At 38.3% G+C, this 26244-nt stretch overlaps 1 protein-coding gene across 1 annotated transcript in view; it reads right to left on the bottom strand.

Annotated features, from left to right (window-relative positions):
* The window catches only part of DIAPH3 (diaphanous related formin 3), a 747362-nt gene that overhangs the window by 518282 nt on the left and 202836 nt on the right, over window positions 1-26244 (bottom strand). The window contains exon 5 of the mRNA XM_063425945.1: window positions 22332-22462. Within this exon, the coding sequence (XP_063282015.1) occupies window positions 22332-22462 (131 nt within the window). The remainder of the gene's footprint in view (window positions 1-22331; window positions 22463-26244) is intronic.

Raw genomic sequence — 26244 nt, 5'->3', positions numbered from 1 at the left:
AATGTATGTTTTGAAACCGCCATATCCTACTTGTACTTATAGCCCTATAACTTGCAAAAAAAAGCAAAAAATCATGTAAACACTGGGTATTTTTAAACTCAGGACAACATTTTGAATCTATTTAGCAGTTTTTTTCATTCGCTTTTGTAGATGAGTAAAAGATTTTCCAAGTAAAAGTCAAAAAACACGTTTTTTTTTCAATTTTTTATCATATTTTTTCATTTTTTTTAAATTAAATTACATGAGATTATATAAATAATGGTATGTAAAGAAAGCCCCTTTTGTCCTGAAAAAAACAATATATAATTTGTATGGGAACAGTAAATGAGAGAGCGGAAAATTACAGCTCAACACAAACACCACAAAAGTGTCAAAAAGATGCCTGTCGCAAATGTACAACATCGCAAAAAAAGTCCAGTCCTTAAGGGGTTAATATTAATATCAAAATACACCTATAATGGTATAATATATATATATATATATATATATATATATATATATATATATATATATATATATATATAATAAATATGTAAATACATACAAATTTAAAAAAATCAAAAAATAAATAAAACATGTATATAGATGTGTAATTTTGTTCTAACTGTATTTTGATATTAATATATATATATATATATATATATATATATATACACACACATATATTAATTCTACGTATATATTTATGTAATAATTTTACATAGTTAGGTCATTTTATTAATGACAATTTGCAGGACCTGTTGACAACCCAGGTCAAAAGAACAGGGAATTTAATTTGCTAGCACTATATTTAACCCTGTAACTTTCCAAGACACCATTAAACCTGCACATGGGGGTTACTGTTTTACTCAGAAGTCTTTGTTGAACACAATATTAGTTTCAAAACAGTAGAATGTATTACAAAGATATCGTTCGTGAAAGCGACATTTCTTGCATTTTTTACACACAAATGGCACTTACACCGACGATATAAATGTTGTGATACGTTTTACTGTATTGAAACACTAATATTTGTGTTCAGCAAGTCTCCCGAGTAGAACAGTACACCCGATGTACAAGTTATATGGTGTTTTCAAAAGTTACGTCAGATTGGTTATGTTGCCTTTGAGACCATATGGTAGCCCAGGAATGAAAATTAGCCCCATGATGGCATACCATTTGCAATAGTAGACAACCCAAGGTATTGCAAATGGGGTATGTCCATTCTTTTTTAGAAGCCACTTAGTCTCAAACACTGGCCAAAATTGGCGTTCAAATAAGTGTTTTGCATTTTTCACACTCAAACAAATATTTACACTAACTTTGGCCAGTGTTTGTGACCACGTGGATACTGTTGTGGTTTCCCTTACTAGGTTATCCAAGAGAGTGTTCCTGGGCGTTTTTCTTTTTTTTACTTTGGCTTCATTTTTACTTCCCTGTATTCTGGTATCCTTGACTTTCCGCTTTTCCATCATATTTGTGTCTCCCTCTGTGTCCCTGACCTCAGCAAATATTCAGACTATCCTCTGGTACGTTAAGTTCGGCCATTCTAAGGCCCGGTAAGACGTTACCTTTAGGCCTAGATGTGATACAATTCTGCATCCTGTATCAACTAGTCTCCTGACATTACGACAGGGCCATAGATCCAGCAAAAATTGTGTGTCAGCACATAGCAGCTTGCAAGAGAAAACTAGAGGAGAATGATCACTGTATGGATCAATTTGCCCAGGCTTTCAGTAAGCTTCTTACCCGAACAGCGCATCTACAGCCTGAGGTTTCTCCGACTAGGTCACCTTTGCCTAAAGTACCTCCACCTATAGTACATAAGGCACCTACTATCTCCCTATCTCCACCCCCTGCATTTTAATGGTAATATTCAAGAATGCCGAGGATTTCTGAATCAAATTGAGTCCCACTTTGAGGCCTCACCAGGATCTTTTCCCTCCAAAAGAGGTAAGATTGGTTACCTAATGAACCAACTAACAGGTAAAGCCTTAGCTTGGGACAATCCTTTATGGGAGAGCAATAGGAGTATTGCATACAATTACCAGGAATTCCTTGCGGAATTTAAATTGCCATTTGAACCATTGGGCAGGGACGATGACGCTTCCACTGCCCTAAGGCATATCAAACAAGGGAACCGGTGTATCTCCAATTATGCCATAGAATTTTGCACCTTGGCTTCTGAGGTAGACTGGACTAATAGCGGTTTAATCTCTGCATTTAAAGAAGGATTATCCGAGGCAATTCTTGATTAAATTTCTGCCAAAGATCTACCTAAAAGGTTAAATGGGTTTAGCACATTTGTCATGCAGATTGAAAACCAACTTCGAACCAGAGAAACTACCAGAAATAGAACCAGACGTATGGCTATGTCATTGGCACCTCGTTTCTCCAGACCTGTTGTTCCTAACCTCTCTGTACAGTCCGAACCCGAACCTATGCATTTAGGGGTCACTAAACTGTCAGAGGCAGAAAGACTGTGTGTGTGTGAGGGGTGGTGTGTGTGTGTGAGGGGTGGTGTCTTAGTGTTACAGACTGTGAGGGGTGTATGGAGCAAATGTTTTCATGTCTTTTTTTTTTTTAAATACTAAATTTACATTAATAAAATCTGCATCCCCCTCCCCCCCCCAACCTTTCTTTTTACCTCTAGTGAAGGGGGTGAGACAGCCAGCCCTGGTGATCTGGTGGTGATCTATATAGCGTGCAGCTCCTCTGGCTGCAGGCTGTCTTCACTACTCTCAAGCTGAGTGCTGTGTGGAGGAGTGATCTGCCTCCCAGGTCCCTCCTCCAGCCTCTGGGTCTTAGAAACATAGAAACATAGAATGTGACGGCAGATAAGAACCATTCGGCCCATCTAGTCTGCCCAGTTTTCTAAATACTTTCATTAGTCCCTGGCCTTATCTTATAGTTAGGATAGCCTTATGCCTATCCCACGCATGCTTAAACTCCTTTACTGTGTTAACCTCTACCACAGTCTTCCCGCCATCTCTCCCCTCTCTCTTTGATCTCCCCACCGGCCCGAGAGGGCCCACGGCAATAGAGCAGGGTCGGCTCTCCATGGGCCGGCAGGAAAGATCAAAGGATCTTCCCTGTCGGACTGGGCACGCTGGGCAGCTCGGTGGGTCCCTCAGCCAACTGCCCAGCATGTCCATGGGGAAAGACGGCCCTGCCCAGGAACCCTATGCATCGGTATGCAGACATCCTTACACACGGAGCAGTGAGCAAGAAATTCACTAGTAATATAATACAGCAAAGCCCTGCGGGTGTGAGACACGTCACCGAGCATAGATCCCAGGCATATAACTCACAACAATTGGAAAAAGCAGAAGAGATAGCATTGTCATAAACCATTCTTCCCAGGTGAAATTAGAATACCAAAAGGATCACACTTTGTTATATGTCAGAAATTACAACATGTATAAAAGCTTATTTGATGGTTATTGTGAAAGCTCTGGAATTGAATGCTTGTGAACCTTCCACTCCCCCTTTGCATATTTCCATGAACAAAAATATCAATAAAATATGAATTGAAAAAAGAAAAAAAAAAAAAAGTATAAATATTTGCACTACCACAATTTGATTTTGAGACTATTATTTTGAGACTGGTATTAATACAACTTATGGTCAAACTGTTGACGATACATTTTCCAATTGCATAGATTCTGGACAGATAAATCAGATTCCACCAACTATTTTACACTTATCAGATAAATACTACAATCACACAGTTCAACTAGAACAACTGATGTAGAGACAGTGTACTACTGCCACTTAATCAGAATTGCAGGTTATATAGGAATAGGAACATCATCAGTGACTGGACATTTTTCTACAAGAAACTTTTCGGCATTTTTTTTAGATTATTTCTGTGACTACAATGCCAAACACAGATCTAGTTCAAACTGACTGCTTCATAGCCTCTCTACATTAAAAGCATTCAACACAATAATACTGCCACGTATTATAGTTTTCAGAACATAAATAATGAGTTTTTCAGCTGCAAAAGGAAGTGAAATTCTAAATCAGTCGTGGGAAATAATCTCACTAATAGGCTACTAACAGACAAGAAATTAATTATATCCATACTTAAGGACAAGTGGAACAGTACAAATGACCATCATGATGATTAATACACCTACATATGTAGATAGGGGAAAAAACAATGCTCTAACCTTCTAAAATATACAGTGAATAATAGAACACATTAAAGAAGGTCTGTCACTTCTCTGGAATTTTTATTACTGAATAAAACATTTAAAATCATCTACAGGAAATGCTCCGTTTTCTTTTTAGCCTAATGAAGTTTTAAAGCGGCACTGTTATGCCAATCCTTTCTTCTATTGTTTCCTCTTCCTCTCTCAGAATCGTTTTTTTTTTTTTATTATGATCTAATTTTCTTTAAAACATAAGACAAAATAAGGACTACTTTCTATTATTATTTTTCTTATCTATTTTTTCCTATGCTTGAATTTATTTGACCAGAGGAGGAGTTTAAGTCATCTCCATTTCCTGTGTCAAGGAGAAGGGTGACTACTTTCTCTGACACAGGAAATGGAGATGACTTAAGTTCCTCCTTTGGTCAAGGATAGTCAAGCATTGGACAAATACATAAGACAACATAGTTCTTATGTTTTAAAGAAAACTAGATCAGAAAAAGAAAAGAAGAAAAGATTCTGGAAGAGAAGAGGAAACAATAGGAGAAAGGTAAGTTTGGCGTGACAGTGCCACTTTAGTGTATAGATCATTCCACCGGGACATGCTGCAATGCTTTCCTATAGGGATTTTACAGATGCTGGACGTCCTCATGCAGAGTCTTAGGACATTCAGCAGTTAGGCGAACAAAAGTCGCCTTGCAAATAGGAAGTTTCTCTAGTGGCTGTCTGACTGACAGCCACTAGAGGCAGTCTTAACCATGCACTGTAATTTTTAAAGTTTCCCAGAAACTGCAATAATTAACATTGCAGGGTTAAGTGGACAGGGACATTGCACAAAGACAACTTTAATTAGACAGTCTCTTTAAAGCAACACTGTCTTCCAGTGGCATAGGGTGGGGCAGGTAAAGGAGAAATTTACTTAAACTGACACTATAGTCACCACAACAACTACAGCTTAATGTAGTTCTTCTGGTGAGTATAATCATTGCTTTCAGCCATTGTAACGCGAACACTGCCTTTTCTCTTTTTACCCCTAGGTACACCTCCAAGTGGCCACTGGAGAAGCTTCCTAGGACAGTGCTGCACAGTAGGCAACACTGCCGTTTAGCGTCTCCACAGTCTGCGTGGGGACGCTGAATTTTCCTCATAGAAATGCATTGATTCAATGCATCTCTATGAATAAGTGCTGAGTGGCACCTCCCCATGCCCATTTTAGTCAATCCAATGACTGTCCTAGGAAGCATCTCCAGTGGCCACAGATCTTTAGCCAATCCATTGCTTTCCCATAGGGAAAGCATTGGCGTTCCCTATGGGAAAGCAATGGATTGGCTAAAAATCTGCAATTCTGATGTCATCAAGGTGGCGGACCGGGTGGCGGGGCCAGTGCCAGCTGACCTGCACGGCGCTGGAAATAAGGTCAGTTTTAATTCCATTTAAGGGGAGCGAGGGGGGGAGGGGGGTAAGCCACCTAAATGGTGGGTTTAACATTATAGGGTCAGGAATACATGTCTGTGTTCCTGACCCTACAGTGTTCCTTAAACTTAACATGTCCCTCGCGGATTTAAAGTATGGATTTTGCGTTGGGTAAATCTATTAGTTTAGGGACAAACTACATTTTTGCACATGTCTAATAGAGGTCTGTTGTTGACATATTAGTGCATGAGGAGAATATATCAAGAATATGGGTAACACTACTAGTATGACATTTGCTTGAAATCTAATGCCCTTTCATTTTCTGTAAATTAGTGTAAGGATTGGCAGGTATATTTTACACTTCTTGCAGTTGCTTCAAGTCCTCAGCTAAGCATCTGCAGGCAGCCTTTTATTGTGGCCTTTCATTCTTTACATAATCCACTGTTAGGGGTTTGCTTTTCTTATTACAATTGCACTCCCCAGCTCTTTTGCTTCCATAGGCCAGCTCATTCTGTCCTTTCACTGTTCGGTAATTTTTTCCACACAATACTTTTACTAGCTTTATCTGACACCGGTATCTTATCCATCAATCCCTCCTCACCTCTGACATGCTGTTCTTCCTCTTGTACACCTACAAACAAATCACACTTCATTGCACCATAACTAATGCAACAAGCATTAGTTGATGTGGTGATTTGTAGAGTCTATCCCATAGCTTTGTGGAATAAAACATTCTTTGCAAATGCCATAAAAGGAATAAAGAACTCAAGTCCTGCTGCCTTTTCCACATATGGTTTGCCATTTACATTTTGCGGCAAGGGGTTTCATACTCTGCTGTTGAATAACTGGGCTTAATTGCACTGCATTTTTTTCAAATGGATAGTGGTGGTATGCAAATTTAAAACATTGTTTATATCTGGCAGCACATATTTTTTTCTTCCCTGTTAAAATTAGCAATATGTTATGCCGTGGGTTTTAGATATTAAGAGTCCCAGCCAACTGCATAAATAGTAAACAATTTGTAGAGTAAAATCTAACACGCATAGCTGTAATTGTTCAACACTTGATAGAAATTAAAAAAAAAAAACAACAATAAAAAACACATTTTTGTCCCTATGTAATATTAGGCATACAGATAACTTCCACCCATAATTTTCTGTGATTTGAAATATTAATATTGTTTAATCCGGTTAACTCTCTCTCTATATTCAATTGTTGTTTCCTGTAGCAATGCAATTCTCTAACCGCCTGACCAAAAGCCCCTTCCCAATCATGGGAACTTGACTGTATTTCCAATAATTTTTCTCCTTAGAAGCTCAACAATAATTATTCTCTACAGCAGTCTCTCACCCCCTTACTTTACTCTCCCACTCCCTAACCCCATTATTCTTTGTGATGCCATTTCATAAAAATAATGAATAGATGGTTACATACAGATTACACACGGTAATTTTCTGTATGTCAATGCTGAATAATATGAAGATCACAAAAAAGTTTTTAAAATAAATTTGCAGGTACCGTTATTTTACACTTTTTTTTTATGCCTTAAGTGTTAATGTTTCATATATAAACCACTTGTCCTCCGCTGACTGGGCTAAGAGAGAAATTGTCTTTAAATGTAACACAAAAGGTGCTACTGGCATTGACTCTTGTTATTAAAATAAAAGATCACTTTATATTTCAATAACATTTCCAGTGGAGGAAAAAAAAAATCCAAGGTTTCATTTTTAATAAAGGTTTTCAATAGAACAATAAAGGTAAAGTTGATCATACAGAAAAAATATGTTTCATAATCACAATACAGTGGGAGGCATATTTTAGCCTATTGAGTTCAACAGGTGTAAAATGACAGATGCACACATCCCTCGATACAAAGCAGCTTCTAATTTTGAATTAGCCAACATAATTTACAATTACAGACAAAAACACAAGCAGCTAACCACATTTTTGGGGAGAAAATTGATGGACTCTAAGTGGACAAAACTCCACACAGCTGTCCGCCTCCCCACTTCTACCATTTTAATTTCACATCATAAAAACAACCATATGCCCTTAAGAGCGCAAAAAGATCAAATCTGTTGCATGCAATTTTCTGGAACAGCTGTTTTGCAAATTAAAAGAAAAATATCTGATAAATCAAATTATAAATGCCAGCATAACAGCATACTTTATCTTGATCTGCTACAAAACGGCTGTCTCAATAAAACCAGAATCAGTTTAATGTTGAACACATCCATAAAACCATGAGACATTAGCAATTCTAGATCAATACTTTAACTCGTTTGAAGCGAAATCATTTTTTGTGAAACCTCGAAAATAAATAAATAAAATCTCTCTCTATATACAATCTTACAGGAGGGAGTTAATCATTAACAGTGTAACACGTAAATGACCTATGTGGGAAGTTAAAATTACAAGTAAAATGTTCTATACTTCGGCTAAAGACAATGTAGAGCAAGCACGAGCAAAGCATTGGATAGGGTAAAATCGGTAAGGGGGCGGGAACAAACACCATTTTGGCCAATCAGCACCTCCTAAGAGATGCATTGAATCAATGCTATGAGGAACATTCAGTGTCCCCATGCAGAGCGTGGGGACACTGAATGGCAGAGCTGCCTACTGTGCAGCACTGAGCCAGGAAGCACCTCCAGTGGCCATCTGAGGAGTGGCCACTTGAAGATGCCCCTAGGGGCAATGTAAATAAACACAGCCTTTTCTCAGAAAAGGCAGTGTTTGCATGAAAATGACTGCATATAAGGATTAAACTCACCAGAACAACTACATTAACGTGTACCCAAATTACAAATGCAGATTTTCAAATATTTAATCAACTGATAATATATTGCATGTTAAACAAACTAAAAAAGCAGAGGAAAAGAAAATCCATTTGATTTGTTGCCCTATACAATAAATACACTCATTTATTCTGCACTTCAATGACAACACATATCCATGTGTTCTACCTTTTTTCTTCTGTTTCTATTAGGAGTGAAATATAAAATGTTATCCACCCACACTGCAAGCATTTTCCATATGTAGTTTGCAAAATAATTATCTTTGTTGGAACTTTGCAAAAATAACTTACCAGGAGGAGAGGGGAAAAACATCAATATACTTTGCTTTTTATGTTCACACATCCATAACTATTATAGATTTCTTAAAGAGGAAAAGTCATTTCACAGTAAAAACTATGCCATTGAATGAAACATTGAAAATCACCTTAAATGTAACTTTTTTTTTTTTTTCATGTTATGGTCCATTTTCTACTAAATCTAAATTAAGATTTATCAAAGTATATCATAATTTAGTTCAGTCCAGGACCTGCCGGGAATACACATTGCAAATGTGGAGGGAAAAAATTAATAAAAAGGAGTTGTGCATTCCTTTTATTTAATCTTAATTTTCACACCTCACAATTACATATTTGTTATAGAGGATAAATGTAAATATGATATAAAAAATCTGGGTAGCAACAGTCCCTAGCTAAAACACCTGGCTTGTAAGAATAATAACGGATTGTTTCAAAACACCCTCTTCTACATTGCAATCCAAACACGAAATAAACCTTGCAGTCAACCAATCCTTAAAGACAAGACACCAGACACAAAGAAAAAGTAATTAGAAAGCATAAATGTTTTACTAGAGAAAATAATGACATTGTTTGCAAAGCAGATCGCAAGAAAACAAATTTCACACACACAAGAACTCACCTGAAATTCATACAACAAAACAGTGCTGACAACAATAATGTATGCAATATACAAGGCACAGCATACTCCCCTTAAAACCAACTCTAATCATAATTTGAACTTCGCTAAAAACTATAGTTATGCATTGCATAAATCTAAGACTGCTCCAAAGTATCCCAAATTTTACATGCAACTCTTCATGCAAGGGAAGCAAACAAAAAGGAAAAGTTTCTCCCGGTAAGGAAAAAGATTGTGCAACAAATGCCAATGCCGGTCATTGATTACGGTGATGCAGTGTATGTACCCACACCGCAAACCCACCTTAATAAACTTACGTAATACATTCTAGAATTTGTTCTGCCGCTTTGTACTAGAATGCAATTACTTTACCCACCACTGTGACATGTTAAAAGAGCTAAACTGGCTGACGCTGGAATCCCGACGCACTATTCATCTTTCCAGCCTTCTGCATAAGAGCATTTCTGGGAAGCTCCCACCCTACCGAGTAGAATGCTCTCCCAAGCTGTTCCCACCTCCTATAACCTCCGATCCAGTACTAGCACGATATGTAGTATACTACAATACAAAAATAAAGTGGCTCGATCCTCCTTTTCCTACAGAAAAGAACCGCAATTAAGGAATAACCTCAGAGGCACAAGTCAAATCTTTATTCAATCTAAAATATTTTAAAGGACCAGTCTAGTGCCAGGAAAACATACCCCACCCTCAGGGACCCCCTCCCGCCCGGCTCTGGAAAGGGGAAAGTGTTTAAAACGTAACTTTTTCCAGTGGTGGGCGGAGAGCTCTCCTCCTCCGATCCTCCTCTTCTCCTCCCCGTCGGCTGAATGCGCACGCGCGGCAAGAGCTGCGCGCGCATTCAGCCGGTCACATAGGAAAGCATTCATAATGCTTTCCTATGGACGCTTGCGTGCTCTCACTGTGATTTTCACAGTGAGAATCACGCAAGCGCCTCTAGCGGCTGTCAATGAGACAGTCAGTAGAGGAAATAGGGGAAGGCTTAACCCATTCACAAACATAGCAGTTTCTCTGAAACTGCTATGTTTATGAAAAAATGGGTTAACCCTAGAAGGACCTGGCACCCAGGCCACTTCATGAAGCTGAAGTGGTCTGGGTGCCTAGAGTGGTCCTTTAAGCGCTCTATGGCAATATACCTCAGCACAAAATGCACCAGTCATGGTTGAATATATGTATTACCTGTTTTGTATTAAATTTATATGTGTGTGTAATTATATATATATATATATATATATATATATATAGTTTTTTAAATTGTATTTTTGTAATATTGTATCCTATTGTAACAATGCAATGTTTTGTGGACCCAGGCCATACTTGAAAACGAGAGAAATCTCAGTGAATCCCTCCTGGTAAAATATTTTATAAATAAATGTAAACAGGGTACAAAAAAAATAAAAATAAAAACTGTTGTATTTTACATTGCAGGTTTAGAATAAATAAGTTGGGAATCCGAAATTGTAAACGTTACAATGCTATATTTAAAGGTATTCTACTTCTGTAGTAATAAAACAACAGAACATGAGCATTAGCTGATTTTTAATTTATTAAACCATTAATCATACAATTTTTTTGTGTGCTTTTAGAACTTATCTTTTTGCCTGAAATCAATAGTTTAGACATTTCATAATTTAGGAGTTTTGAGGCATAACATTGTGACATAGCTACTGTTGGTTTATGTAGATGCTATATATCAATATTACCTATTTATAGATGACTTAGCAGATTACCATTCATTTGCCTTTAATTCTGTACAGCATATATAGCGTTATTAAGTTTAATAGAAGTTTTGACAAAACTCTGAAGTATGCATGTCACTCCACTACTATTCTATTGTATGTAATAACTTTTCTGAAGTGTATAAATAGAAGCTTCATGGTTTGGTTCAAATAAAACATTAAAGCCCATGCTTTGATTTAAAAGTGAAAGATTAAGCAACAGGCCGTTACCAATGAAACTTACAAAATGTGGATTGGAATCTAAGGATGCATGGTGTCAAATTGCCCTTTCAGAGTCTTGTGTGTGTGTGTGTTTATAATCAAACACACACATGCTATTTGTGGATGGCTGAATGATGCCAACGACTATTAACAGTTCAATTATCTTAACCCTGGGTTTTAACCGTTCCAACGCTACATACATGTTAATACGTAGAAATAACTTAGTTTTCTTGAGTTTATATCTGCAGTCACAATATGAGAAACCCATAAACAAACATTGGCAGCAATTTCCTACTGAACAGTACATTAAAGCAAATAAGACAATCATTTCTAAGTCATGCTGTCAACAACAATGCTTTCAACAAATTATGTCTTTTATGTTCAGCAGACTAAATGTGGTCTTGTTCTCTTTTATATTCTTATGTTTGTTTTTCAATAAATAACCATTACAGTTGCCAATTATTCCAAAAGACACTAGCTTCAACAGCGAACTCACATTTAGATGCAATATGCATAGACCACATGGAATTTTAGAAGTGATGTATCACATACTTTCAGTTCTTCCTGGTAACAAATTGCTCACAATGTATTAATTAATGAAAGTGGTTTCTTTTTTTTGAGGAAAAAATAAAATAAAAAAAATGATTAAGGTACACTATAGCTGTAGGCATACAGAGTCTAGCATCCTAATCTCTATTTAGATTCAGCCTCACCAACCTGTAAATATTGGTTAACAAGATTTTAGTATACCTTTGCTCCAGCACAGAGACTCATTCTGTGCTGCCACCATTACTCCTCCCGCAGCATCTAGAAGTGTTGCTTGTATGATAGTCTACCAATGCAATGCTTCTCATTAAAAAGCATTGGAGATGAGATGCGTATATGTGGCGAGAGCCACACATGTCCAATCAAATGCTTCTCAAAGGGAAGCATTGAACCCTCTGCTTCCCTGTGAGCAGAATATGATTAAGTGCAATGTACTCATGGACTTCAAAGTACCATATGACTTAGTTTAACTCAGTAGGTGCAGGGGAAAGCTCCCCTAGTGGCTGTCAGGAGACAACCACTGGAGACGTGTTTAACCCTTTAATCAAAACATTGCCACATCTACTAAACAGCAATGTTTTTGATGGGAGGGCTAAAACAACAGGAGCACTGCACTCTGACCGCTTAATTGCACTCTGAGTCTCAAGTGTTTAACCATCAGCAAGGGGTTTCTCTACAGTTTCATGTATACCAAAGCAGTCTTAGCAATTTGTATCAGTATCTGTAATGGTTGGATGTTTTCATGGTAAGAGTGTTGAAATACTGGATGAATCTGGTGCATGCCATGTTTAAGTACTAACAAATAGGAGTTTGATCTCTAACAAAATACAAGTCAGATCAGCAAAGAGAAAAAAAAATATTAATGGATTGGATTTGATGTTCCAACACATCTCACAAATGCTCAATTGAATTGAGATCGGGGAAATGTTGAGGCCAAGGCAACACACTGAACTCTCTCATGTTTCTCAAACAATTCCTGAATTTTTGCAGTGCGGCAGAGCGCATTATCCTGCTGAAAAAGGTTATACCACTGCCATGAAGTGGTGCGCATGGTCTGCAACAATCTCTTGGAAGGCGGTATGTGACAAAGCAGGGACAGCCTTTAGTTATTAGGCGCCCTGTGTGAAAAATCTTCATTGCCCTTCATCCATGTTTAGTGTGAGTGGATAGGGGTGTTGTGTTTGTATAGGGGATTTATCACATTAATAATTATTTAAGAACAAATACTAATTCCCCCTTAAATGTTGTTACTTTGCAGGTTGTGGGGACATGCTGATCTATGGTTGCCCACGGCTGCCCATCCATCTGGTGCAGACCATGCGTAACGGTCTCGCTAGCTCAGGCACATACAGAGTCAGGGATTCCATGTGGTAATCAGCGGCAACACACGGATTGTCCGGAGCTCAGAAGACAGCTGCCTATGGTCTGCAGCCAACAGAAGTGCAGACGGCCTCCCCTACATTATAGATAGGCAGAATAAGTATGTCACATAATACTGTGAGTTTTGTTTTGGAGCTATGGATTTTCCTTATTTACCTTGACCTCCTTGGAATAAAAACTCATAGTAAGTCATTGTGCTGTTTATCCATTTATCAATGAGCTCCACAGCAACAAATGACCCTAACAGTACTATACGGTGTGTACCAGTTTATCACACAACTCCACAACAACAAAACTCCAAGTAATGTGTAGTGTATGAGCATGTCACAGAGCTCCACAATACAACTTCCAGTAATGTGCTTATTAATGTGTCACAGAGCTCCCCAAGTATAAAACAGAGCAATATGTGTTTTGTATGACAGAGCTCCACTGTAATAAATCTCATAATATAATGTAATGTTTGTGTTGTCTATGTGTGATATAGTCGTAATGGCTGTGTGTACTGGTTGTGTGATATTTGTGCTGGGTTTATTGGTTGTGTGTGATAGGTATGTTATTCAGGGAAAATATGCAGAGTCACATGTACAGAGTACCAAAGTCAGATGCATATTAGTTATACATATACACAGCCACATGCACACAGTACCAGGCACATGGTCACACACACACACAGTGTTACAGGCAGACAAATACACACACAGATATAGGCAGACGGTCTGGCCGAAATTCTGTATAATAAAGATACCGATTTTGCTGAAAATGCAGATCAGGGCCGCCATCAGGGTCCTGGGGTCCCACGGCGGTTCTGCTGGGCCCAGCACACTTACTTACCTTCCCAACAGCTCCCTTTAGCTCCTCTGTCTAAGAGAGTCACGAGAGTTAGACAGGGGAGCTGGTGGGAAGGGAAGTAAGAGTGTGCTGGGCCCATCAGGACCGGCGTGGGCCCCCCAGGGAAAGCCATATCCCCCTGCCTGGCCAAGTAAGAAGCAGGGAGGGGGTACTAAAATGAAATATATATATATATATATATATATATACATATATATATACATACAGGGAGTGCAGAATTATTAGGCAAGTTGTATTTTTGAGGATTAATTTTATTATTGAAAAACAACCATGTTCTCAATGAACCCAAAAAACTCATTAATATCAAAGCTGAATATATTTGGAAGTAGATTTTAGTTTTTTTTTAGTTATAGCTATTTTAGGGGGATATCTGTGTGTGCAGGTGACTATTACTGTGCATAATTATTAGGCAACTTAACAAAAAACAAATATATACCCATTTCAATTATTTATTTTTACCAGTGAAACCAATATAACATCTCAACATTCACAAATATACATTTCTGACATTCAAAAACATAACAAAAACAAATCGGTGACCAATATAGCCACCTTTCTTTGCAAGGACACTCAAAAGCCATCCATCCATGGATTCTGTCAGTGTTTTGATCTGTTCACCATCAACATTGCGTGCAGCAGCAACCACAGCCTCCCAGACACTGTTCAGAGAGGTGTACTGTTTTCCCTCCTTGTAAATCTCACATTTGATGATGGACCACAGGTTCTCAATGGGGTTCAGATCAGGTGAACAAGGAGGCCATGTCATTAGATTTTCTTCTTTTATACCCTTTCTTGCCAGCCACGCTGTGGAGTACTTGGACGCGTGTGATGGAGCATTGTCCTGCATGAAAATCATGTTTTTCTTGAAGGATGCAGACTTCTTCCTGTACCACTGCTTGAAGAAGGTGTCTTCCAGAAACTGGCAGTAGGACCGGGAGTTGAGCTTGACTCCATCCTCAACCCGAAAAGGCCCCACAAGCTCATCTTTGATGATACCAGCCCAAACCAGTACTCCACCTCCACCTTGCTGGCGTCTGAGTCGGACTGGAGCTCTCTGCCCTTTACCAATCCAGCCACAGGCCCATCCATCTGGCCCATCAAGACTCACTCTCATTTCATCAGTCCATAAAACCTTAGAAAAATCAGTCTTGAGATATTTCTTGGCCCAGTCTTGACGTTTCAGCTTGTGTGTCTTGTTCAGTGGTGGTCGTCTTTCAGCCTTTCTTACCTTGGCCATGTCTCTGAGTATTGCACACCTTGTGCTTTTGGGCACTCCAGTGATGTTGCAGCTCTGAAATATGGCCAAACTGGTGGCAAGTGGCATCTTGGCAGCTGCACGCTTGACTTTTCTCAGTTCATGGGAAGTTATTTTGCGCCTTGGTTTCTCCACACGCTTCTTGCGACCCTGTTGACTATTTTGAATGAAACGCTTGATTGTTCGATGATCACGCTTCAGAAGCTTTGCAATTTTAAGAGTGCTGCATCCCTCTGCAAGATATCTCACTATTTTTGACTTTTCTGAGCCTGTCAAGTCCTTCTTTTGACCCATTTTGCCAAAGGAAAGGAAGTTGCCTAATAATTATGCACACCTGATATAGGGTGTTGATGTCATTAGACCACACCCCTTCTCATTACAGAGATGCACATCACCTAATATGCTTAATTGGTAGTAGGCTTTCGAGCCTATACAGCTTGGAGTAAGACAACATGCATAAAGAGGATGATGTGGTCAAAATACTCATTTGCCTAATAATTCTGCACTCCCTGTATATATATAAAAAAAAAGTTAAAATAAAAATGCCTACACATTACATACCTACACAAACACATTCACTCTGCATTAATTATATACACTCACTGCACAAACACACACTCTGCATTCATTATATACAAACACTACATAAACACACACTACATTCACTAAACCCACACTACACACTGCATTCACCATACACACTACACAAACACACTCTGCATGTATTATATACACACAGTACACAAACACACTGCATTCACTAGACACACACTATCTGCATTCATTATATGCACACTACACAAACACACTGCATTTATTATGCAAACACTTCACAAACACACTGCATTCACTATACACACACTACACAAACACACTGCATTCACTATACTCACACTACACAAACACACACTGCATTCATTTTACACACACTACACAAACACACTGCATTCATTATATACACACTACACAAACACACACTGCATCCATTATATACACACTACACAAACACACACTGCATCCACTACACAAACACACACACACACACACACACACACACTGCATACTCAAATACTCTCCCTGCATCCACTATACACCCATATATTCTTGAAAACATAAAACATTCTGACTGGCATGTATAATTTGTGCATTTACCTTAATAGAAACAATTAATTTGCATAAAAAATAATAAATAATAAACATGTTCAGTTAACTGCAGATTTGTGTATAAATTGTTTATTTTTTTTAAATGGTATATGTACAGAATATCGACACCAATATTGGTCGATCCCTAATTCACACATACAGTTACAGTCAGACACACACACTTGCAAATACACAGTTACAGTCAGACACACACACTTGCAAATACACAGTTACAGTCAGACACACACACAGTGTTACAAACAGACAGGTATACACAACACACAGTCGCACAGACAGTAACACAGACACAACACACAGTCACACACAACACAGTCGCACAGACAGTAACACAGACAACACACAGTCGCACAGACAGTAACACAGACAACACACAGTCACACACAACACACAGTCACAGACAGTCACACACAACACACAGTCACAGACAGTCACACACAACACACAGTCACAGACAGTCACACACAACACACAGTCACAGACAGTCACACACAACAAATAGTCACAGACAGTCACACACAACACACAGTCACAGACAGTCACACACCCCCACACAGTTACAGTCACACGTACCCACACAGTTACAGTCACACGTACCCACACAGTTACAGTCACACGTACCCACACAGTTACAGTCACACGTACCCACACAGTTACAGTCACACATACCCACACAGTTACAGTCACACACACACCCACACAGTTACAGTCACACACACACCCACACAGTTACAGACACACACACACACAGTTACAGACACACACACACACACAGTTACAGACAGTCACACACACACCCACACAGTTACAGACACACACAACACAGTCACACACAACACACAGTCACAGACAGTCACACACAACACACAGTCACAGACAGTCACACACAACACAGTCACAGACAGTCACACACAACACACAGTCACAGACAGTCACACACAACACACAACACACAGTCACAGACAGTCACACACAACACACAGTCACAGACAGTCACACACAACACACAGTCACAGACAGTCACACACAACACACAGTCACAGACAGTCACACACAGTCACATACAGTCACCCCCCACACAGTTACAGTCACACGTACCCACACAGTTACAGTCAAACACAACACACAGTCACAGACAGTCACATACCCACACAGTTACAGTCACACACACCCACACAGTTACAGTCACACATACCCACACAGTTACAGTCACACATACCCACACAGTTACAGACAGTCACACACACACACACACACCGTTACAGTCACACACACCCACACAGTTACAGTCACACACACCCACACAGTTAGTCACACACACCCACACAGTTAGTCACACACACCCACACAGTTACAGACAGTCACACACACCCCCCCACACAGTTACAGACAGTCAAACACACACCCCACACAGTTACAGACAGTCACACACACACACACACACACACAGTTACAGACAGTCACACACACCCCCACACAGTTACAGGCAGTCACACCCCCCCACACAGTTACAGACAGACACACACACCCCCACACAGTTACAGTCACACACACCCCCACACAGTTACAGACAGTCAAACACACACCCCCACACAGTTACAGTCACACACACACCCACACAGTTACAGACAGTCACACACACCCCCACACAGTTACAGGCAGTCACACTCCCCCCACACAGTTACAGACAGACACACACACACCCACACAGTTACAGTCACACACACACCCACACAGTTACAGTCAGTCACACACACACACCCACCCACACATTTACAGACAGTCACACACGCCCACACAGTTACAGACAGTCACACACATTTGTGAGCTGTCTGCCACATGGCGCCATATGCGGCCCTGTGCCAAAGAAGAATCCTTGTGAATGCCAGGATCCAAGGTTTCCCAGCAAAACATTGCCCAGAGTACAACACAGCCTCCACCAGCATGCTTCTCGACACAGTGCATCCTGATGCCACCCCAGGTACAATACACACATGCACCCAGCCATCCAACTGAGCATGATTCAGCTGACTAAGCAACCTTTTTTCACCGCTTCATAGTCCAGTTTAGACACCCATATCCCTATTTTAGGTGCTTTTGGCGGTGGACAGGAGTCACCAGGGGCACTCTGACCGGTCTGGGGCTACGAAAGTCTATAGGAAACAAACTGATGCACTGTGTGTATCGACACCTTTCTATAAAGGTCAGCATTAAGTTTAACAGCCATATGTGCTACAGTTGCTTGTCTGTGTGACCAGGACAGGCTAGCCTTTGATCCTCAGGTGCATCCATGAGTCTTGGATGCCAGTTTTGTATACTAGAAAAAACTGAAAAGGGTTGTGCCAAATAGAGTTACTTAGAGTTTACTATGATATGTGAGTCAATGTTTAGAGCATGAAACAAAACCTAATACAGGATCATAAAAAGCAAAATATAAAAGCATAATAGATAAAAAAAAAAAAAAAACATAGAAGAAAAATAAATAATTTTGATGACAGAAAAGGATATCGCTTGTAGGGTAGTGGCAGACAGCAACAGCCAATACAGTCAAATATGCGGTAAGGTATTTCAGGTGGGCTTCACAGCAAGTTAGAGACCATCCAACCAACCCAAAAAAGAAGAGTAAGACACAAACAATAGTGCACTCTGTATACTTCTGGTTAAGTAAGAGTAGTACATTGGATATTACTCACACTTTAATGAGCTGACACACCGCTCTGTGATACAGGCATAGGTAGTACAATCCCCACCTTGGATTCTTTGGTATGCTTCGGTTACAAGATGACAGCACACAGCAGTAGTTTCAATGTACACCTTTTTTTTTTTTTTTAAGATTTTATTACATGAAATTGTGTTCATATGAATGAGGTAAATTATAATTGGACATATATATTACTCAAATTCTAGATTTTGTTTTGGTCAGAACTTGTATAATTTCCTCCATCCTTAAGGGGTCAATGTATATGATAGATTTGACATGAATGCAATGGGCACTGGGGGCATTAGTGACCGGAAGCTGCAGTTTTATACTAGCTCTGTCTCTTGAGATAAAATTATTAAGTCCTTATTTTAAAAAAAAGGCAATCGCAAAATATTGTTTTAACTGGTGTGATTAAACTTGACTGGTACTCTAAACGCTAGTTTTTATACTATGCTATGGAATCTAAATAATGAAATAATAATAATAATAACAACATAAAGCTTTTTGACTGTCAAATTAACTGTGGCAACTTGCTGAGTTTGCTCAACATAATAAAACTTTCTAAATTCTCCATAACCCTGCAGGAAATACTAGTTTACTGTTCGCTTAGAGAATGCCTTCTTTAGATTGATCTTAATGGCATCTAAAAAAAAATAAAAAATCAATGTGTTTGCTTATTCTCTAAAATTGCTTAAATTATTCAAATTAAATGTTGATAAACTTAACTAAAAAACAATTGTAAAATGGTCTTTCAGCAATGCAAATAAACATGTGCAGCTATGAAATTGGAAATTTTTGTCACTTGTGTCATACACTTTAAATATTCAACATCTGAAAGCCCATACAATTTTCTCAAAGATATATGCTTGGTTCACAACATGTTATTTCTAAAGGACCTCACTTATATCATGAATGGAAAATTAACTATTTTTGTATTCATGTCATTTTAATGGAATGTATGCTACACATAAAACATTTTTTAACGATCAATATTTAACCCCTTAAGGACCAATTTTCTGGAATAAAAGGGAATGACGACATGTAACACATGTCGTGTGTCCTTAAGGGGTTAAAAGAAAAAAAATGGCTAGAAATTTAAATTTATGGAAACAAAAAGCCAAATCCTTGCAAACCCGCAGAGAGTAAAATACAGGCTGTGTTATAAACTCTATGCACAAGCAAGCTAATAGAATATGTATACTAATTTTACAATAAGCAATTCGGTTTTTTTATATGTCTATAGGTGATTTTTTTTTTTTTTTTAATGCAATAAGCCTCTGTACAACTCTCGTCTTGTTTTAATAAATGTTAAGCTGTAGGCACAATGTTAATCAGAGTGCTCAATAGTTTGACTTGTTTCCACACAGGAATTTTACTGGCTTGATTCTGTTAAAAAAACAATACATATTAATGTAAAACAGAATGGCCTGCAAGGTGCAATTAGTGTAATGAGCCAAAGACTTAGATGGTGGAAGACTTAACAACATTCATTGGAATGAAGGATACTGCAACATTGCGTACTGTAATACTAAGTAAAGAAAGCAAAACATTGCTTATGTACAATTATAAGAGCAGTCAATAAAGCAACATCCATTCAATGTGTGGCAGTGAGGTCAGACGGAATGGATATGCTTTATAATAGAAATGTGGGGTGTTCTGAAAATGCCTGGGTTATCTAATTGCAGATGTAAAAAGTACAAGACATTTGAAAATGCTGACATTAACTGTATTTTGAGTAAAAGGTGAACCTAGGGTCAGATTTTTTTTTGCTTGTTTGTTTGTTTTTTAAAAGGAAAAATGTACAGTGATACAAGTATTTAGAGTAACCTATAAAAGTACACATACTTAAATACACACAAAAGGCTTGTCCAACCCCACCCTCCAAAAAAACAAAAACAAAAAAAAAAAACACTAGGTTTTCTACCAATGACAAATTGTTACATGCCAATATCGAATATAGAATTATCATCTATACAAAGTCCAGCAATAACATAAAAGTAGTCTGCTATTTGTGCGCATTTCTTTTCTAAAAAGTATCTAAATATTAGTAAAATTCAAATAAACTTTATGGATAATATATATTTAAAAATAATCTAATCCTACTATACAAGTATAAGATGATTAATATTTAGAGCACAAAAAATTCCAGTTATCCTTTTAATAATTTGACTCTACTAGTCTGTGAAATCTGGGTAGTTTCCCATAATCAAAATGAACAATGGGCATATCACAAGGTAAGGGTATAAAAATATGTACCAAACCCTAGAACCCTGTAAAATATATGAGGACATATGAATTAATATAAAATATTGCAGCCAATTAAGTTACGCTTAATAATTATAGCTGTAAATATATTGATTCCAGTCTAACAAGACATATGCGAGTTATATTCCTAGACAGAAGCTACCATTAATGTATCCCTCTTCTAAGAACAATTTACTAACTGATGAGTTGGGAGAACAGATTTCAATTTATGTTTCCTTGGCTCCTCTTTCATGGGGAGTGTGGCAGCAGAAATTAACACTTACCGTCTGGAAGTATAAACCCCACTCATTTTGAGAAAGCAGAGTAATATTAAACACACTGTGCAATAATTGTTTAACAATTAGATTTATCTTTACATGAAGTGTGAAAGGTGGCTCTGTAAGTGAGAAGTGAGCTGTGAGAATGCAGGGACATGATCTATATAGTAAAATTGCTTTTTTACTTAGTTGCCGCTGGGAGTGTCCATTTAATGAAGAATGAATGTATATTACATCTTACTAAATAAGGCAGGTCGAGGCTGTTTTTTTGTTATTCCTCGGTTACGGTCCAATCAGTCAATAAACTACATGTTTGAAGGTGGTAGAACTTAACGCCACAGACTCTCTTGAGTTGTGAATTCAATATAAGCTAAGGCTGACTAAACTAGATAGGTTGTCCCAACGCTACAGTGTTGCTTTAAAACGGCATATGTTTATTTTTTTAATGGTAGTTTTCCAGTTTCAAACCAAACTTCAGAAATCTCTGCTTTGGATGTGCAGAATTTTGTTTACATTTACTTGAAAAATGTAATCATTTGACTAGGAAGCCTTTGTACAAAAAATAAATAAAAAATAAAATACTATTTACCAGCATTCATAGTATTTAGTATATTCTCAATATATAATTTGTCGTACACATTATACACCTATGGTATCGCAAAACAAGTTATATTGTGATTAGATGTTTAGTCAGCTCCAGTACCTGACAGGATTGCTGGTCAGAGAAACCCGGAGGGAATCTAAATAGGAGACAAGTCTTTCATCTGTAGCCCCAGATTTGAGTTCATGAATAAATTCCTGTGGTGAAATCTGTCTGCTGCTCCGAAGACTTCCCTGCAACAAGATAAAAATCATACTGAGCAATTGTATCTCAAATAAATCAGACACTTGAAACCTTTTAGGAAAGCAGCTTCCCCTTTGGAAAAGCAGCTTCCTTTATTCTCTGTAGCTTGTTGTGATAAAATTGTATGCACAACTGCTGTGTTGAACAGATCATGCATTTCAGAATTACCATTAGTTTTTTTTTTTTATTCTTTATTTGTGTCTTGACAGCAAACAAATAATACACCAGCATTATGATAATGTGCACAGGTCACAGGTACATTTGGTATTTTGTATGCATTTCTCAGAAACAAGTAATTAGTTTTTATCGTAAGATGTCAAGGAACATGTCCCTGTTCTGCATAGCTGATATTTATGTCTGCCGACAAGGTTTTTTTTAACAGTAAAGAGGTGAAGAGAGAGAGGTATAAACTAATTATTTTGTAATTTCACTAAGTTGTATATTTGTGTTGCTAAGATATTACTAGCGCTTTCCGATTTTTACAGGTTATTTTATTTTTGCTTTATTTTTTACATTTACTACCCTGCAACACTCACATATGCAATTGCATGTAACTTACAATAAACCATATATAAAAGCATGTCTTACCCTGACACAATCCAATTTAGCAGTTTTTGTCACTATATTGAACGTGTGTGTGTATAAGCTCAAATGTGTTATTAATTTAAAATAGACCTTTCAAGAAATAAACACCTTTTCAAAAATATTTTACTGTCATGTGTAAATAAAAATAAGCAAAAGCTATCAGTATACACCTACAAACTGTATGGGTAATCACCCTTTCCACTCAGTGCTCAATAAAATTGTACAATCAAAATAAGTGGACACAACATAGATAAACAACACAGCCATCCCACTGATTTAAAATAAAGTGTGATTCATCAGAACAGGCAATCTTTTTCCATTGCTCCACGGTCTAGTTTTCATGCTCACGTGCCCATTGAAGGCACATTCTGAGGTTACGCAGTCCTATACGCAAAAAAACTGCAATGCAATGTGTATTCTGACACCTTTCTATCACAGTCAGCATTTCATTTTTCATCAATTTTAACTACAGTCGCTCCCCACATGATGAGCTTAAAGGGAAACTCCAGTGCCAGGAAAACAATCAGTTTTCCTGGCACTGCAAGTCCCCTCTCCCTCCCACCTCCCAATCCCCGGTCACTTACCTTAGACCCCGCCGATGTCCCTCGGTTTCTGCTTGCCGCCGCTCCTCCCAGTCATTACGTCGGCCTGTGGGCGAGACTGATCCCGCCCACCAGCCGGGGAGACCTAATGTGCATGCGCGGCTATGCGCATTAGAGCTCCCCATAGGAAAGCATTGAAATTAATTTTCAATGCTTTCCTATGTGGAATTGAGCGACGCTGGAGGTCCTCACACAGCGTAAGGACGTCCAGCGACGCTCTAGCACAGGTTTTATGTGCTAGAGAGCAGGAAGTGCCACTTCTGCCCCAATGGGCAGAAGTGGTCTGGGTGCCTGGAGTGTCCCTTTAAGCACCCATGACCCTGACCCCAGTTCACAGGTTGTCTTTCCTTGCATTATTGTTAGTAGATACTAACCGCTGAATTCAGAGAAGACCACACAAGACTTGCAGTTTTGGCAATGCTCTGAGACTCTAGCCATCACTATTTGGCCCTTGTCAAAGTGACTCCGATCTTTTCGCCTGTTAATTTTCCTGACTGAAACACATGAAATTCAATAAATGACTGTTCACTTGCTGCCTAATATATTGCATCTCTTGGCAGATTCCAGTGTAACAATGTAATCAATGTTATTCACTCGCCTGACAGTGGTTTTAATGCTGTGGCTGCGTGTATAATGAAATATTGGGACACCTAAACAACCTAAAATTAGACTGGTAAAAAGCTATAAAACAGGTGTAGAAATCGTTAAAGGGACACTATAGTATATAAAACAACTTTAGCTTAGTGAAGCAGTTTTGGTGTATAGATCAGCCTCACTGATCAGTTGTCTTCCATTCAGGTGTTAAATCACTTTGTTTGTGCAGCCCTTGTCACACCTCCCAGCAAGTGACTTGCACAGCCTTCCTCAACACTTACTGCAAATAGTCATCTAATGTTTACACTTCCTTTACTGCAAATTCTGTTTAATTTAGAATCGATTTTCTCCTGCGAAAAGCTTGCTAGACCCTGCAGGAGCCTCCTGTGTGTTTTTAAAGATCAGGAGATAAAAACTTTTACAGTAAGTTACAAATTGAAAGTGTTTTTTATTTTTATTTTTTAAATGGCTGTGTGAGTCACAGGCAGGGTAGGTGTAGCTAGGGTTGAATCAACAGAAACAAAAGTAATTTAACTCCTAAATGACAGAATTGAGCAGTGAAACTTCAGAGGCATGATCTATAAACTAGAATGGCTGCACTAAGTTGTTTTAGTGACTATAGTGTCCCTTTCAGCATAATCCCCTTAACACAGACAGCAGTTACATCAGAAAAAGAGCATAAGAACTTTAAAATAGTGATGTAATGAATGATAAGATGACTACAACATGCCTGCCTAGATAAAAAACAACAAATACATTTTATCCTGATTGGTAATACAGTACTTTAGCACTAATTATTTAAAGATTGAATGGAATAAGGTACACTTTTTTTTTTGTTCATATTTAACTGCATATAGCATGGAGAAGAAGAAAACTTCAGGTTTACAATATTTTTAGAACGAACATGTTTTCCACCATAGTGGTCAAATCTATATTCATGTTTCTGACCCCTCTTGCCTCCCTCTGAAAAGGTAATTACTCACCTTTTTTTTCAGTGCAGTGCTGATCTCGCCATAGTTGGCCCTGCCCCACCACACCTCTATGGCTGAGATCATCAATCTTACCCATAGGAAAGCGTTGGGAGGCTATTGTGTATGCACAGCAAAACGCCTCGCTGCACCAATCGGTACTCCTTATGGATATGCATTGAATCAATGCATCTCTCTGGGGAGCGTTCAGCATTGTGCAGCACTGACCCAGGAAGCACCTCTAGTGGCTGTCACCATGAAAAATGTATTGTTTACATTAAAAGGGCAGGCAGGCCATAGACACCAGAACAGTTATATTAGGCTGTAGTTTTTCAGGAAACTTTACAGTCCCTTTAACAGAACACTAAAAACACATAAAGCACTTTAGCTTTCTGAAGTGTTTTATATCTGAAGAGTGTCTTTTTAAAAAAAAAAAAAAAAAAAAATTACAAAAGATTTGATTTCAATAGAAATTGGCACTTTTATAAATGAAAGACCTTTGCTACACCTCTCTGGCTGTCACACAGCATGGAGATATTTAATCCTAATTTAGCACCTGGGAGCTAATCCCAGGTGCTTGTTTAGAGCCCCTGTCTTTGCAATAATAGCTACATTTTAGATAAATGAGAAGTCTTTCAAACACACTGCTTATCTTAAAGACTTCTAAAGAAGGGGTGACTGACTTGCAGTTGCTTGAGCCAAGATTACATATACCAATAGAGAAATATATATAATTTTTTCTTGGGGTAAATGTAGTAAATTCTTATCTTTTTTCTTCTTGTAAAGTGTTGCTTTATCTGGGTCTGAGCAAATTGCACTAAAGAAGCACTATCATGTAAACGGATCAAGCATTTAGAATGTGTATATATTGTAATTATTACCTTTTACTAACTTGCTTAGGACTGTAGCAAATATGTTGCCACAAGTGCCCTAGAAGCCCCACAGTAAGCAAACTGCCTATTTAATGGCGTGACTTCATATCTGGGGCTCAACAGGCGAAAATGACTTCTGTAAATAGTCAGA

This window comes from Pelobates fuscus, chromosome 1 (assembly GCF_036172605.1).
Source record: "Pelobates fuscus isolate aPelFus1 chromosome 1, aPelFus1.pri, whole genome shotgun sequence".
NCBI lineage: Eukaryota > Metazoa > Chordata > Amphibia > Anura > Pelobatidae > Pelobates > Pelobates fuscus.
The sequence above is the reverse complement of the archived record's forward strand: the minus strand, read 5'-3'. Positions and strand labels throughout refer to the sequence as shown.